We start from the raw sequence: 18,265 nt of genomic DNA, 5'->3' as shown, positions 1-18,265 counted from the left end.
GCTAAAAACTTGACACTAGATGCTGATATTGGCTTGGGGCCACATGGTCCCCCTTACATATTTATTCATTCACATCACAAACATGTGGTCTTTGGACAACACAGTCATAGATTGTGGATGAAATAGTGTTTCAACACAATCACTGTGGTCATGTTTGTAACAAATCAAAGCTATAGTTCAGTCATACTTTAAGGACAATATCAAAGAGACTGGACTGTGATTCTAGGCTGACATGAACTAGGATGTCTGGTCATCTTGTATGCATAGCATCATTAGTGCTGCAGCCATGTGTAGTTGAAAAGGAAATACGCATCGATGTTGGATATATACTTTGCTCCTATGGGTAAAATAAGACCCTAATATGGCCCAACATACTGCCCTTTCCAGAGGGCAGTATGCCTGCATACTATGTATGAAAGAGTTGAAAAACAAGTCAATACAAATCCTGGAAAAATAAGCATTTTCATTGTTGGCGGTTTGAACAATAGTGAGAGGGCCTGAATAGGAAAATGACAAACAGGCTTCTCCTGTCTTAACCGATCAGAACTAGAAGCACATGGATGGATGAACAAAGAAATACAAAGCAGTTGTGTTTTTACTCTCTGTCCCCTGATATTGTGTTTGTTGTTCACTAAAGCCATAATGTTTCTCCCCAGATTGTTTGTCGTGCATAGAGTTCAGACCTGTCTTAATATCCACAGAGCTTGCAGCATGTTTGTCGCACGGCACTGATGCCAGTAGCCTGAAGGAGTTAGGGCATGAAACAATTATCTGCTTCTGAGACAGCAAACATTTGTATCCTGTTTTGAAACTGTCCGTGGTAAACGACAAGAAGATGCATCTCATCTCTTCTTTTCCCTGGAGATATGTGAACGCAGAACCACATGAAAAGACATAAGCAGAGCCACTTGAAAATACAGGAAAGCTGTACTGCTCTACCACCACATGATTTATTAACCAATGGCTTTAGATGAGACCAAGTGCGGAATGCTCATCCCTCTCACATAAACTACAGTAGCATAGTGATCCACTGAAGTCATTGTCAGAAGACAGGAGACACAAGAATTGTGACACAGGAGTAATAGCAGCAGCCACAAATTCTAGTGGGTGTAACCAGACAGCCTCTGTTTTGAGCAGAGTTAAAGACACATGCATGAATGACACTGGCAGTTAGATGGCAGCTGTAATGATCTGTCTGATGATCATGTAAAATATCTTTGTGCACTAGAGTAACTAAATTACGTATATCTGAAAAACTACCAAGGTCTGTAACCTCAGTGACTTCAATGTAACTCTGTTCAGACTAACCTTATCGCTTTGTCTATTGAATATGCGAGAATCTCACCTCTATTAAAGTAATATAATCTGGATACACTGCTAAACAATGGTGCAGACTAATTCCTTCCACGGTTAATGATAATTTTTTATGTATAATATAATATAATACAATATAATATAATATTTTATTATATTATATAATATAAAATAATATAATATCTCCCCACCATTATATTTGAATAAGCTCACTTGAAAACCTCACGCTGACAAGTTTTAACTCCACCCACTACCTGTCAATCAAGTGCCCAACCAATCACTGCGCATCTGCCAGAAGGAATCACCTGAACAAGAGCTCCTGAGAGCATCGTGGAATTAAATAAACAGCTTTCACCACAAAAAATTCTCTCTTTTCTCGTTTTCTTGTGTACAGTTTTGGCCGGCGTCTACCCAGAAGGCTGTTAGCGGTGTTAGCTCCGGTCTTCACATTTGTTCATGTCTCTCACTTATGGAGCCGTTTTGGCTTCGTCAAACATAGCAGTTTATATTCTTTGATTGTGACGGACTTCACGTTGGCGTGTGGTTTGTTTTCTTGTGACGGCGAAGAAAAAGAAAAGAAAACAAACAAAGCCAGATATAATTGTTTTATCATAGATTTTCCATGGGTTTCCGCTAGTAATATAAGGCAGGTCTGGGTCCCGCTTTGTGTGGAGTTTGCATGGTTCTCCCCGTGTTATATGATACTGTATTAATACTATATATTTGATACACTCAAATCATCTTTCAGAGGAACTCTTCAAAGAAGTAATTGATTATAATAAAATCAACAGGGACTCACATATGATCTCAGTTGGTGCATTTGTTCATATGCCCAGTCCAAAACATGCTTCTGAATAATCCAATGAACTGAATTCAATCTCTTTGCTATAAATCATTTGAATGGGGCTCTTCCTTTGTCTCGTGTGTAATTACGACCTCCTTGCCAGTCTTAAATATTTGTACATTCTGACTGGCATGATCAGCAACGACAAAACAAGGAGGCAGTGTCAGAAAGTCAGGATGACATTGAAATCATACACTGATAATTAAAGATTAAAGCACACTTTATTGTCCACATAAACGGGGAAATTATCTTTATCAAATGTTTTTAAGAATATTTTCCAATCCCATTTTAGACATAATACAGAGATCAGCCGTGGTATTTTTGAAGACTTTTGAAGACTCACCATTTGATTTAAGTTGAATCGAAGTTGAGTTGAAAATACTTTAAATAAAAATTCTGTGAATAGTTTTTTGGAAATATGTCAGTAAGTCAAATCCCTATCAGTCCTGTTACAGATGGACAGATGGATAGATGGATGGATGGATGGATGGATGGATAAGAGATAACCTTGTGTGTGTCCTTTGGTGCGGTCATAATAAAAAGGGCAACTAATGTTTTACAATGGAGATTATCTTATCAATGCAGCTTGGAACATTTGTGTCAAAAGGCTGAGCAGGTTATTCTTGTCTCTTTCATTTGTCTTTTTTTCCACAATCCCATGATGTAAAATTTACATTACATTGAGTAAACAGTGCATTCAGGCTGTAGTCACTCACAATAACTGATTCACAGATAGATTTTTATCCCCAAGTTTCAAACCAAACAACTAAACTACTGAACTGCATATTTAAGACATTGCAGTCACTTAAGTAGGAAAAACAGGGTATAGTTCAATCATTTACAGGAGTAATATTCTACAGGGTTGTTGCTGCATCAGCATTAATGACTTGATAATATAATATGATGTAATATGCCAGTCAGAAGGGAAACAATTTACCTTCAAGATTTTACTTTTTACTAACCATACGATATTGAATGATTCTACTTATAATAGTTTTACATTAATGTACCATTAATTTTACTGAGAGGGCCTCCTAAACTTGTCACCTTCAACCCTTCCAGGTATGAAGGTACCCTTCTGTTTCCTATTTGTCCTGGTCCTCACAAAGTACCAAAACCTAACCATTGCTGTGATGTCATCCAATGTCTCACTTGAAAAAGGGTGTGCACAACTGTGACTAACACTGGGAGTGGGTGTAAGGGTGGTTGCTTTTTTATGCAGGCGTGTACATGTCTGGTTTAACTGAAGCATGATGAAACAAATTACAGTTTTACAAAATGAAAGAAAGAATATCTGGGCCACCTTTTCCTCATTCACTGCAAAAAGGACACACTTCACGTTGTTATCTATTCTGCTTCTGAAAATGGAGGCAGAAGATTGCTTCTGTGCTGCAGCAGTCAAAACTGGGTCACTGTGTCATGCACAGCAGTATGACCAATCACAGCACAGGTAAGGTTGGGATCTAGCATTGGTCCAATCACACCACAGTGCTCAGCCAATCAGAGTTCACTGATTGGAGCACACAGTATCTTTGTGAGAATGTAAATGTTTGAATATGTGACTGTGGTTGGTCACACGCAGCAGCTGGTTCTTGAGAGGACCGGCAGGATACACAGCTAACTTCTCCTTTGACTGCATAGCTGAGAGAGAGAGAGAATGTGATGAACAAGTGTGGGAGTGATTTCCACATTGTCCTTTAAAAAAAAAAGACCTGGTCAGTGCAGAGAAACATTTTTGTCACTATTGCATTCACAAATATGAAATTCCAAAAAACCTTGTCAAATCATCTTGTTGCTTTTTCTTCTCCTCAGAATATGAATTCTTTTTGTATGAAGATTGAGAAATTTTTTAACTTGCATCGAAATTCCTTTCCCATTTCCTGCAATCTTTGCTTTGCAGGGTTCTCATTTAGTGTGCTGTGGTGCAGGCAGACCGTACTGGTTTGTACTAGTATGAGGTTACACAACAACAAGCCACAAGGATGGAGGTTCATACTGTGCATTTACTGACAAAATTCTTTAACCTCTGACTGTGCTAGACAAATGTGCTATTTACCTTGCACCTCCACATAACAAATTCAATCATCAGTTGAGAGACAATTATTTTTTCAGAATATTGGACATTGAACAAACTGAAAAGGATGTGTTCTGACTGATGCCATGCTGTGATTGAATGCTTGCTGTCCAGCATTCTAACATTGTGTTTGTGTGGGGCATATTGTGTAGCTCCATTTATGAGACCCCATTTCATGGTTTTCCTCTCCTTACATAACATGTTTTTTTTTCTCCCACTCAATGCAAGAATCACAGCATTCCAGCCTGAACATTCTGGTGGTTGTCATAGCAACTGGGCAGCATCCCTCTCCAGTCTTTGTCTCAGGCGGTTTGATTTTCACATGCAAAAGTAGGGGGAAAATTGAATGCAATGAAAATTCTGAAGTGCTTTTCATAGTTATTAGCAAGGTGGTTAACTCCACAAATCCTACAGTAACATTGTGGCACTCAGGTATTAAATAAGGAGAACAGAACACTTGATTGTGAGCTATATACAATAGACTTTACAACGTTCTCTGAGATATTTAACTCTTGCTGGGAGTGGACAAAGTAAATGTCAAAACTGTGTCTTGGTGATGCTTTGATCCAAATTCTCAAATGGATACAAGAAATACTGGAATAAGTAGAATGAGAGGGGTTTGGAAAAACAACATTATGTGCCAGTTTGAACTGCACATAATACTGGGTGGAGTGGTTACATGGTAATGTTAGTTACTGGATATTGTGTATGTTTATGTATGAGAGTCTGTCATGTTCTTAGGATCTCAATTTTGCTTTTGACTTTGAAAGTGAGTGTGAGTCATGATTATATCCCGCTTCAAAGCTGTGATGTATTGTAACTGTCAGTGTTCGTTCATTCGTCCATTAGTATGTCCACCAAATATCTTCGCAACCGTTGCAGATAGAAAGATAAAAGAACAAGCACGTTACTCGGGTGGCAAAGGGAATGAAAATGAGATGATGACCTTGAACTTGAGAAAAGCAGGTCAAGGTCAAATTTCAGCTTTGTACACTAAGGAACTGGATAAGATAGAGTGACGAGCTAAAAGGCCAGTGACAGTAAGGCCATAGTTCAAAGCAAATGGTTTGAACTATTCAAAGCAAATGCTTTGAACTACGGTCAAAGCACTAGCTTTGACCGTAGTTCAAAGCTAGTGCAAAGGTAGACCTTTGACCTTTCAGGGTAGGTCAGGGTAAGTTGCAGGATGTTGCAGTCTCTGACTGCCTTGTTTTTTTTTCTATTTGATGAGGATATATGGTGATGAATCGGATGAGACCAGCTCCTGACCTGTAGGCCACAACTGTCCAAGTACTTAACTGCCAGATTCAATCATTAAATTTCCCACATATGGTGAATGGTACCAGTGTGACATTATGTCTGCTGATAGGTACTGCCTGGCAAGTAAAGTGTGAATAGTAAGGGGATTACATAACTGCTAAACTTGCTGTCACAACACTGCACATGCATGCAGAGGAAAGTGACATGTGTCCATGCTAGATCTACCCCACTGTTGTTTAGGTTTTTCACTTGATCTTTAAATGTTTTCCTTGTAAAGTCAGGGCCATGAGCTAACTCTTGATCTCTTTTGAGTGTTACAATGTGAGGGAAAGGTTAGACATGCCTTGCACTTTCCTCAAATGGGGAACATACACCAGAATTAAACATTTGTGTGTTAAGAAATGGGGAGGATCAAGGCTTCTTGTCACGAGAGGTTGAAATGTCTGACAGCAGGGCAACAATGAAGTAAATAAGCTGACTCATTTTTTTTCTTAACTCCAACTCTGACTAATACTGCTGAATTGACACGTTTTCCAGACGGTTCAAAACCACAAACATCACATGCGGGTACTATATAGGACAATTTTAACAATAGTTTCTGTATTTGGATGATTAATATATGAGCTGGAGCTAAAAGTTATATTACTGTATGTCTTTATTACCTCATGTTCATCCCAAGTCGGGTTGCTAAGCTGGATGCAATAAATGGAGTTTCTGATGTGTGGGGATGGGATCTGTTTTTTAGTTTAAGGAGTGCAGACAAGTTTAACTCTGTCACTCTAATCATTGGTTGGTTATGACACAGTGCCTCCAGAAAAGTTACCTTGAGATGGCAACAATCCAGAAAAAAAACTCATGAGCTTCCAGCTTCTTCCACCAACTTGAGGACCAGTCACAACAATGCTGAAAAGGTTGAGCCGAATTCGTCACTGCGTGTTTAAAAAGTCCCAAATTTCATACCGAAAAGGTTGGAAGCTCTCGACTCCTGAATGTTGAATTATCTAGCCACCTCAATAAACTAACAAGTTAATCTTAGTGAAGCCATAGCAAGATCTTGGGAAACTGCCACCAACTCATCTAACCAAAAACTATGAAACTGGAAAAAAACAACCCCAAATGTCTTAAAGAAACTGTTTGAAGTCATGACAAAGCGTCAAGCAGCATTAGTCGGTGGATTGTGTGCCAGAAAAAGCAAAGTCATATGCTTATGTGAAGCCAACTACCCGATAAAGGGAATAGGTAAATGTATCATGCAACTCCAGAAGAGCAAATACCCCCACCCCACCCCCAAATCTTCAAGTGTTGAAGTCAAGAGTCGTACAGCGCCATTGTGATAAAAATAAGTTTTAAATGCACCAATAAAAAAAAAACACCAGGTTCAAGTAAACATGATGTTTTACCAAATCAGTTGCATTACAATATTGCAGTTAACAAAAGGATAAAACTCCTTGAGGAAATCTACAAATGGCATTACGGATAGATCAACCACATTTTAACATGTGTCTGTATACAGACAACTACAAAATATACCATACAAGTTGACTCGGTGTCAAAATCTGAGGACATCAAACGCTGCCATTTAAAAAATAGACACTTCTTAAAATCAAAGAATTAGTAACATTGAAGACTGGACAGTTGAAAAGGCAGGCTCACATTTTTTAACAGTGAATTAACTAGTTCGATTTATTAAGTTACATATGCTCTCCAGTCTCGGCAGCTCTACATCATCAATGTCCTTGTGCTTTAGTTCATTTTAGTCACAAACAGACAAAAGGAAAGATGACACGGGCTAGAAAACAGTGTTACAAAATCCAATCCCTTCTGAAAGACGAGAGGAGACATACCCTGCCAGTACCAGCTCATAGTTAACCAAAGATTCAATGACCTTATGTTTTAAGTTGACCAGCCAACTTTAAACTGTTAAAATGGAGGCTAAAGTCATCCTGGTGGGAGAAGAAAAATAAAAATACAGTACTAGTTTAAAAGAAAAGAAAGTCAGGGGGCAGTTAGAGTCAGTTTGAGTAGTGAATTTAGTAATCCGCAGGTTCATCCCCTTCTTCGTTCAGCAAACAGGTACGAACCAGGGCCTGGGTGACACCATATGGGTCACAGTTGGCAGACGGACGGCGGTCCTCAAAGTAGCCCTTCTTCTCCTGGCCGACACTGCGAGGAATGCGGATGCTTGCACCGCGGTTGGCAACACCAGCAGAGAATTCATTGATGTTGGAAGTTTCATGACGGCCGGTGAGACGACGGGCATTATCGAGCCCCCCTTTGGGATCATAAGCCCGAATGTGATAGCGGTGCCTCTTACCAAGCTTCTCAATGGAGTCTTCAATAGCTCTGAAAACAAACAAAAAGATACCCAGAGAGTTAAAATCATTCATGCAAAAAAACGACAACAGCCATCAGGTCAACTCCACACTCACTTCAATCCACCGTCTTCCCTCATCTCCTTTGTGCTAAAGTTTGTATGGCAGCCTGCTCCGTTCCAGTTACCAGGAATTGGCTTGGGGTCAAATGAAGCGACCACGCCAAAATCTTCACAGACACGGTGAAGGAGAAAGCGTGCCACCCAGAGGTGATCCCCCATGTTGATCCCTTCACAAGGTCCAACCTGAAACTCCCACTGAACACACACACAACAAATGTTAAGAGTTCCATTTTGCATTTCTAAAATAATTTCAAAATTTCAAGCACGGATCAAGTTTTACCTGAGCAGGCATCACTTCTGCATTTGTACCACAAATCTGGACTCCAGCATACAGACAAGCTCTATAATGGGCCTCCACTATATCTCTGCCATAGGCTTTGTCGGCTCCCACGCCACAGTAGTATGGACCTGCACACGAGTAAGTCAGTACTGATGTTTCAATGATCGAAAGACGGTTACACACAAAATCTCAAGTAGAAGTTTACCCTGTGGTCCGGGGAAACCATTCGATGGCCAACCAAATGGGTGTCCATCTGTACCCAGAATGGTATACTCCTGCTCCATTCCAAACCAGGGATGTTGATCCTTCACCATCTCCATCATTTTCTTACATGTGACGCGGAGGTTAGTTTCTACAGAAGTAAAAATCAGATTAGAACACCTAAAGAATGAATTATGAAGACATAAATGGGTTAGAGGAAGGTACGTTGACTTTAAAGCTCAAGTTGAATGAGATGAAGGTTCAACTCCTGGTTAGATCACCATGGTATTTCACGTTGAGTGCTTATGCCTCAAAAGGTTTAATCATAACCATTAAGAGCAAAATTCTCTAAATTTCTTTTGATATTATGAAATATTATAAATTTGGTAAAGAAATAAACTGTATAAGGAAACATGCAGTCTTGTACATTTAAGGTAATAAAAAAAAGTCAGGAAATCAATATATCCTATTAGCACTAAATTTTCTGCTAGCATTCAAATAAAACCAGACTAATGCTTGAACAAGAAGCAACACAAAACCTGAACTAAAAGTTGCTTGTCAGAACATTGGCTATTAAACTTTTTATTGCTCCCTGGGGCAGTAAACCATTTACCTGGGACAGTTTCTGCATGTACAATTAAACGTTTTACCATAACAGCAAGTGCACTGATACATGTGGGAATGCAATCCTTTAGGAAGTTACCCAGTCGGATTACATCTTGACAAAGTGGAACATTTCAGGTCAGACCACATGCTTTAACATTCAGAAAAACTACAGATACTTTAAAAATAAAATTCATATTTATTGCTCCTGTTCCCACCCATCTTGTACCATCAGACCAATCAAGCGTGCTTCATGTTTTACAACCCCTTAAGATCTAAAACAAGCACCCACTTAGTGTCAAATGCTTTGGAATAGTAATCTTTTCTGTTATTATTTTAAATTGCAACTTAATTGTTCTACACTCGTAAGTCATTTATTACCTGCAGGTTTTCCATTGTACTTGAGCACTTCACACAGCACCAGCTTGTTGGGGTCCTTGCGGAATGGATCCCTAAACATTGCAGCAGGAATAAGATACATGTCACTGTTGGAGCCCTCAGCCTGGTAGGTGCTGGAGCCATCAAAGTTCCACTCTGGCAGATCTACAAGAGGGGATGGCCACAAACGTCACACACACACACACCACAGATTGCATCATTACTCAGAAGTTTTGATTCAGGGGGCCGCTTGCCTTCAATGCTTTTGGGTTCAGAATCCAGCGTCCTGGTTTTGCAGCGGAGACCCTCTCCGGTTCCATCAATCCAAATGTACATGGCTTGGACTTTATCCCCCTGAGGAAGGTCCATGTACTGCTGTTTTACAGCTTTACTCAGGGTGGCACTGGCAGACGTGGCCATCTTTATTTCCTACTATAACACACCTGGAGGAAAATGAAGACAGAAAATGTGATCAGATGCTCTGTATCACATGTTGCGTAACAAGGGTATGCGGCACAGCGTATCCAGAGAGAGGCATGGGGTGAGACGTGTTTAGCATGTCAGAGAAGTCGGTGTGGGGGGGTGGGGGGGCATTCAACCATATTTCATTAAGATTATCATGAAATATGACAAGCTGGTACATTACGTAGCCAAACTTTGCATTGTGCAGTTATAATTATCTTTTAACTGCACATCCTGTTACCATTACTTCTGCTGATGTAGTCATGGATACAATACCACAATGAGGCAATATTACATCACCACGCTTCCTCGTTGAAACCCATCAGCCGAGCGACTCCACGATAAACTTTCGATACACTCAACGCAAATCTCGTTTGAGCACCAAATACTGAGCAGTTAGGATATTTAAAAATGTGTAAAAAAAATTTAAAAAAAATTTGACAGCAGATTGAAGAAAAATAATAATTATTAAAAGTGAAATACGAGCACATGTCCTGCCACGTTAAATTAAACACGGAACAAAAAGTAGAATAAAAGAAGGAATTTACCTGGACAAGAGAGGAAACGGGAACACGAACTAGAGGACAGACGGGTCCCGTGTTTCTTGGCTCTGCTGCTGGCTGATGTCTCTCTCATTCTCCGGTACCGACGGAGTGGATCCGGGAACATATATCAGAACAGAACTGGGATGTCACATCTCTGATTGGTCGGAGGGCGGACGGGGTGTTGACTCCTAACTGATTGAAGGCACATGGAGCCCGATCATTGGACGGACCGAAGCAGCTGCTGACCCCCCCACCCCACTCCACCCCCACCCCCCCAGCAGGAACTCCGCCGCGTGTTACTTGGCGTGATCCTCTTTCGCTACTTTGCGGATGCGACTGCAGCCTCGTCCCTACAAGGTCCAGTGGTTAGACACGACCCGGGGATTTACAGCTGAAGCGAGCGAGAAGTCGACGAGGTTTCATTGAGGGGATCCCGGGACATAATGTTCCCAACCTGACACCCTAGTGTACTGTATTCAAGACGCCGCCATGTGGCCAGTATGAGTTACTGCACCCCAGCGCGCACTGGGTTCATATGGGAGATTTTATGTAACTTGCATCCATAATGCCCCAAAGAGCAAATTAGGTGTGACATGCAGCTACATCAGGTATGTTTCATTCAACAGATATTTAATATAGACAGATAAACCAGATAAACACCGTTTGAGTTATTAATATAGATTATTAATATAATTGACCAGTAATCCCGGTGTGTGTGTGTGTGTGTGTGTGTGTGTGTGTGTGTGTGTGTGTGTGTGTGTGTGTGTGTGTGTGTGTGTGTGTGTGTGTGTGTGTGTGTGTGTGTGTGTGTGTGTGTGTAGACTTAAGAATGGGTAGAGTAACTAAAATGCTGTTGTGAAAAATGGACAAAATCAGAATCTGGTGAGTCAAATTCTATCTGTTGTGTTTGTTGTTTTTTCAAACTTATGTAAAAAGGTGTTAAGCTACTCAGTGGATTTTAAATGTGTTACTGTGTTTGTCTGAAGTTTTATTTTATTTTATTTTTTTTAAATTTTATTACATAATTTAATCTGTAACAAAGACAGACCCTCTATGTAATCATTGCATATTTTTCAGGTGAGAGAACAATGGCGTTAACTCTCCTTCTAATGGAGCGGCACAACCTCCTGATGTCATCTTGTGACATGACAAAACACTGCATGACACTATCCCATCAGCACAGCACAAGTGTAAGCACAGTTCAACGTGCCTCAGATGATTGTTTTTTGGTTGGACAGAAACAGGCCTTTGACGGGTATCTTAGATGACGTGCAGCAGCTGGATACGTCGATCCCGATTCTGTTGCTTTTAGTTTTTTCCCACATATCTCCAGGGTGTGGCAAGTCAGTCATCCCTGTGGCCACGTAACAATGACTTTGGCACACTTTTATGAAATGGTAAGCTTTCAGCACCCTGTCAACTTGGTGGTGGACTGCCCCACCTTCAGCATACCAGTGGCATAGTCCAGGTCATGCTGACCTATTCATGGCATTCTGGGATGCATGTGACTTTGATTAAGAGGTGAGCGGTCATTTGGGATTAGTTGGATAAAGAAATCATGGCCACATTTTCAGACTGAGGTCTACTAAAAAGAAGTTTATCTGTCAAACAAGACCAAACCCTGTATTCAGGGCATTATCACAAAAGAAAACTGTCTTATGTGTAGAAGTACATGTAATTTAGAAATAGAGGAAAAGCCTTCTTAAATTGAGATCAAAAAGACAGTAATTCATTGTTAAATACCTTTAAAATCATTTGAATATATATTTATATGCTTTATATGGAGAAATTAATGAGTCCAAAAAGTATACAATTGTACTGCAGAATAAATACATTTCTAGGGAAGCAGGGATGTTTAAATAAGCAAACGAGGAACATTTTTTGAACACCTTATTTGCTGCTCAGTATTAATTCTATTAGAATACACATCAGTCTTCCAAAAGGTGTTCTCTCCTTTCATCATGATGGCAGTAGAGAGTGACCCAATGGTTTCATATTCATTTGTGAGGGCCAAAGAACAGTGGTTTTCACTGGGGAGTCATTCATTTTTATGACCATTCCATCTGCAACTAAAACAGTGACAGAATGTATTGGAGATTTATCTTTATGTGCATTCTGTTCTGTGTGTTCATGAAAATTTTTATTGTTATTAAAGAGACAGAACAAAATTACATTTGAAAACAGAAGAAAATTAAGCCCTGAGATACAGTCAGCACAAATAAGATGACGTGTCCCAGATAAATAAGTAAATAAATAAAAGTGAGCAGGCAGGTTTGCAGAGCAAGCAGTGTATTTTGATCCGTTAAGACACTTGTACCTAGGGAGAATGTGGGCGTTGTTGTCCTGGGAGAGGCCCTTCCTCCACTGTAAAAACTCTTGCATCATAGGTAAAGGTGGAAACTCTCACTTTGTCTTTTGCCTAATGAAACAAGTGATTTCAGTTTCCATAGCTGTGGTAAGGAGGAAACACAAGAGTCCGGTATATAACTTTATTTTTCATTTTGTCATAATAAGTTTGTGTTGTGCAATGCCTACTAGGGAGTGTGCAATATTATATCTACTGTCTGTTCATCAATCAGCTGCACTGTGCTTGTTTATATAGGTGTGAATGGGTTTGTATTGTGTTTAGTCTGTTGAACGGGGTGCAGTGTATGTTTATATTGTATTGCTGTAATTTATTTTGCCTGACAACATATTGTTGCTTTTTTTTGGCACATTATGCAACATGGCTCTGTGTATCAATGGTTTTTTCATTCATTCAGATCCCACTGTCCTAGTAGACATCTTCCTTTGCTATACAGCGACCTTAAATGCCTTCCTAGCGAGTAGCATGGCAACGCCTCTGAATGCATTTCTTAAGAGACCAAACCCTGTGCTATTAAGCTCCCTTTAGTGATGCTAAGAGATGTATTGATGCCAGGTGTTCAATGCCCCCCCCCCCCCATACACACTTGGACCCCCTCTCATGTTTGCCTGCAGCCCTGTCTCTGTCATTCGTTCTACATCATTGCCAATCTTTCTCTTGTTTCTTCCCACATCAGACCTTGTCCTAGTACACTATGAACACTTCTCACGAGAATCATCTACTGATACAGTGGTGGGGGTTCTCCGGATGACCTTCTTGTACCACTCTGTACCATCCCAGGCCGTTTGAAGAGTCATAAAATTTTGAACAGGCTTCCAAATACTGAGGACTTCCCCACCAAAGCTCTGCTGCAGGTTCTGTCCAAGAATGTTGTTGCTGTGTTTCTAGATGTTTTTGTTAATCATTAGAGGCAGAAATCAACCATGACAGATACTGATATCCGTATCAGCCTGTGGCTCTCTGGCAACACTTTTGAGCAGGAAGTGTGCCAGCCACATTAAGTAACACAACTACTTTAATAAGAACAAATTCTCCCCTGTATGATAAGATTATGCCATGAAGTTGCATTTGATTGGTTTGATATCCATAGTGACTGTGCCCTTCACAGGTGTTCAGTGTTGGGATAATCTCTGCCTCTAATGACATGAAATTGTCTCACAATTTCTGTTAAAGATGTGTCAGAGAATGCCATTGTGTGAGTTTCTGCTTTGTGATTTTGTCGTCAGTGGAGGTACAGCATCACCTGATGAGCTCCAGAGCAGCAGATGAAGAGGAAGGGAGACTTTGTTTAAAGCTGAAAGCATTTTTTATCTCAGGAATTTCAGCTCTTAACCAATAAGACCCAAAAATGAAGACAACTTCCACTTAGCTTCATATTTATTGTTCAATTCAAGGATTATTAGTTGTAATTGAGTTGATAATTGTTGTATTATACTAGAATATATCAGGGAAAATGTCACACACACACACACACACACACACACATTTAAAAAAAAAAACAAGAACCAATGCAGTCAGAGACTGCAACACCCCTGAATTCAAAATTTTACCCTGACCTACTTGCATAGGTCAAAGATCAAAGCTAGTGCTTTGATGTACTTTCATAGATCAAAGCACTAGCTTTGATCTACGGTCTTACACTGGCCTTCTCCCTCGTCTATCTTATCCAGTTCCTGAGTGTACAAAAGTTAAAATTTGACCTTGACCTTATTTTCTCAAGGTCAAGGTCATCTCATTTTCATCCCCTTTGCCAGCACAGTAAGGTGTTTTTTGTTTCATCTTTCTATCTGCAACGGTTGCCAAGATATTTGGTGGACTAACGGATGGACTAACGGACACACAAAGGCTGACCGCTTTGAAGCGGGATGTAAAAAATAAATCGCTCACCTCTTATTACATGAAGTACAGTTTGTATGCCAATATTCAGTTTGAATTGCACAAGCTATAACTTAGAAATAGTCATACACGAGGAGTGGACTGAAGCAAAGTGCTAAGGCTGAAGAAAGGTGTAACAAATTATTTTATTGTGGTCAAAACAGGAAGCTAAGAGTGTAGTCCAAAAAACACAGAACAAAACCCCAGGGTCCGGGATCAGAATATCGGAACAGGACAAAAATGCAAGGATGGGCACTGGAGCAGTCAAGAGCAGCAAAGAGTAGTGATGTCTGCTTTGCTCTGATACACCTTCTGGCTTCTGTGGGCGCTTCCATGTGAAAGACTCCTTGGGAGCCTGCTTCAAACACCAAGTGCTCAAAACCACTAAGCACCCCATTCACCAGGTGAAACGGTTTAGTGCTCCGAATCAATGGGTGATCCGAAACATCGGCGAGTATCAGATGTGTTAAAATACATGACACAGTGCGATGCGCTGCCAATCATGTTAATATTCCTTGGATTGATCACATTAGCGTTTCGATTGCTGACAGACAGTTTGCTTTGTAATAACTTTACAATGGATCCAACCAGAAAGAGATCCCAAGTCTGGGAACATTTTGAACTGGTGCTGCTTAACAAAGTAGATTTTAATTTCTATGAATTATTTTCAGGCTCTGTTGCGCACACAATAGGAAATAATAAACCCCACACGTCATTTCTAATTTACAGGTGAAGTGTTTGCCTTGTTCCCAGCACCTGACGTACAGTAACAACACATAACCAATAATGAGGCGTTACGATCCAGACATGAGAATGAAGTCAGTGGTGCAGCTGTGATGATGTCTCAGGATTCAGACATTTATCTCACAACATACACCTTTAATTATTCCAGTGACACTAATCATCCTATTTAACTCAGGCACACGAACACATATGTATATAATCATATTAAATATACATGCATGAACATGTAATCTATATCTCTTATTTACTCAACCCTGCAAGGACCAACGATCATAAAACAATTTCCTATAATATATGGCTACAATATAGCAAGCAAGGATTAACATATTGAATTAGATTATATTCAGTTTTATTCAGAAAATATATGCAATACAGGCAGGGGTGGACAGTAACGGAGTAAATTTACTTAAGTACTGTACGTTAGTACAGATTCTGAGGATTTTTACTTTACTCAAATACTACAATTTTTTCATACTTATTACTCTTACTCGAATACATTTCCAAGGTAAATATTTTTACTCTTACTCGAGTTAATTTCTGAGAAGGCTCATGAATACTCGTTACTTTTAGGTTTGCCTGTTTTGTACCCCCCCCCCCTAAAATGCAATTGGCCATACGCAGTATTCGTCAAAGAAGGAAACCTATCACAGTACACGTTCTCAACTGGGATTTACGTAAAAGCGGAGATACGTCATCCCCTACCCAATCAGCTCAAAACAAGACCGCGGTGGCAATGGCAACTGCCGAAGAAGACTCCGTTGGATCTGATGAACATGATGAGCCGGAGTTTTATGAGGCGGAGGAAGAAAACCCATGGCCTCATCTTAAAGATAAGTTCAAGTTTGTAGAAGTGAAAAAGGACAACGCGGACTCATACAGGAAAAAGTACATTTTCAAATGTTTCTTGTGTTTGCCGAAGAAAAACTGACAAAAGTCACACCTAAAGACCTCTTGTCACTTAATTTTACAGTACTGCAGACTGACAGAGACTGGCGGACACAGGGCCACAGAGACACACAGACTGGGGGGGGGGCGGCAGACAGTCTGGGGGGGACAAATATTGTGGTACTGGGATATGTCCTTCCTGTAAACATTGAGTTGTTGAAAGCAGAGATTTAGTTTGCTGTAAAGCAGTGGTTCTCAACCAGTAGTCCCCCAGTGTTTCCTTTAGGAGTTCCAGTTGGTCCCCAGTTAAACGAGTTGGTTGGGCCTGTATGGCTCCATTTGGTCTTGTGTGTGTATGGAAGGGGGGAATTGTTTAATAAAATGTGAAAATGACAAAATTTTCCTCTTTGATGATTCCATTTATTTTATTTCCATTTTTATAGATGTTGGGGAAGGCTTGGTACAGTATAACATAATGGTTCTACAGGCAAGCACATGAGTGCAGGTGGTTTCAAAGAGTTTTCTCTGAAACAAGAGATACAAGGTACTATATATAAAATTGTAAAATGACAGTAATTCAGTCAGGTCCATTCTCATCAAAGAAAAAACTTACTTTAAGTACATTTAAAAGCAAGTACTTTTTTACTCTTACTCAAGTAATGTATTGACTGTGCTAGTCTTACTTGTAGCAGAGTAAATTTTGACCAGAAGTATTTGTACTCTTACTCAAGTACTGGGGTCAAGTACTATGTCCATCTCTGAATACAGGAAACGTCAAAGCTCTGTTTTCTGGGCTCATTGACCGTTATGTGGTTGTAGTGCAGCCACCCTGCCAAAGAGGGCGTCCACACACTCTATGAATGGGGCGCCGATTAATGAAACAGTTTTCGGCACAATTGGCAAATGGTTCGAAGCTCCATGGGCGCCATTCAGACATCGCCTGCAAAGAGACTCTTAACAAAAAAAAAACTCAATCAACTTGCATTGAGACAGAGGATGGACGGAAAAAAGAAGAGGAGTGTTGAACACCAATAGGAGAGAGGTGTGGAGGTAGATAGTGTGCCTTTCCCTCGCCTGCCCAGCCACACCCAGCCTGTAGCAGAAAGCAGAAAACCTCTCACAGGGACAAAAAGTCTTTTCAGAACAAAAGTCACCACCATTTCACACGGTGGTGACAACAGTGTCACCACTGTGGGAAATGACAGAAAGACAGAAAAGTTTTTTTTATCACTTGCTATGACCTTTTATTTCACACACGATAACTACCAGACTGTTTCCTGGTGGACGATTCAATGACAAGGACTTCCAGACTGATTTGTTCATAATTATGTTGAGGGGAGATATTTTGGTGCTGATAGAAGCACGTTCACTCATTTAGAAGGTGTGAGTTGAACTTAAAATCAATGACTTGTCTTCGATTAAATGTTTAGACCACATAAGGATTTCGTATATGATAATATATTTTTAAAAGACAAGACAAATGTTTTCAAGATGAAACATCCATAATTCTTCCCCCTGGCTGACAGGAGATGCAAGAAGGACAGGACTTCATAAAAATATGAGGAAGGAACTCTTAGTAAAGGGAGGATAATAAGTTTTGTTTTCTCTGAAGGGTAGGTAGTCACTTATTTCAGACTGAAAAGTTGCATATTTGTCAAGGAATAATTGATGAAGTGTTTTTTTAGATTTAGTCTCTGTGTTATTATTTCAGCTTTTGCTATTCGACGTTAATTCTAAAATTCCTCACAAATTTAGAATAAGGAACAGATAAAGAGTTCCTGACACTTATCTGTATCAGATACTAAATCCTTTTGGTGCTCTCTAGCTGTCTCTATTCAAACACAACAAACCTATTCATTATAAATTATAACATTAGATTCTTTTAATCCCATAATGGATCAGAAACATCACTGATGATGTGTCTAAGATGCACCAAAAGTGTATACTACAACTAGTTGCTCTGGCCAAGCCATTTACCTCCGGGAATAGGCCGGATGATGA

The 18,265-nt window shown here is 40.0% G+C and overlaps 1 protein-coding gene and 1 long non-coding RNA gene across 2 annotated transcripts; one reads left to right on the top strand and one right to left on the bottom strand.

The window, feature by feature from the left end:
- Positions 1-6,820: 6,820 nt before the first annotated feature.
- On the bottom strand, positions 6,821-10,553 carry LOC137612697 (glutamine synthetase). The gene is made up of 7 exons (XM_068341358.1): positions 10,399-10,553; positions 9,643-9,831; positions 9,392-9,553; positions 8,412-8,558; positions 8,207-8,334; positions 7,922-8,121; positions 6,821-7,835 (listed from the first exon to the last, which is right to left on the bottom strand). Exons 2-7 carry the CDS (start codon positions 9,806-9,808, stop codon positions 7,523-7,525), a joined length of 1,116 nt encoding a protein of 371 aa, XP_068197459.1. The 5' UTR covers positions 9,809-9,831; positions 10,399-10,553; the 3' UTR covers positions 6,821-7,522.
- A 146-nt stretch (positions 10,554-10,699) lies between these two features.
- On the top strand, positions 10,700-16,601 carry LOC137612290 (uncharacterized). The gene is made up of 4 exons (XR_011038836.1): positions 10,700-11,003; positions 11,217-11,277; positions 11,473-11,585; positions 13,437-16,601. It is a non-coding gene; the product is annotated as an uncharacterized lncRNA (long non-coding RNA).
- The last annotated feature ends 1,664 nt before the right edge of the window (positions 16,602-18,265 follow it).

The sequence above is a fragment of the Antennarius striatus genome, chromosome 18 (genome assembly GCF_040054535.1).
Source record: "Antennarius striatus isolate MH-2024 chromosome 18, ASM4005453v1, whole genome shotgun sequence".
In the NCBI taxonomy this organism is placed as follows: domain Eukaryota; kingdom Metazoa; phylum Chordata; class Actinopteri; order Lophiiformes; family Antennariidae; genus Antennarius; species Antennarius striatus.
This window is presented reverse-complemented; position numbering and strand designations above follow the sequence as displayed.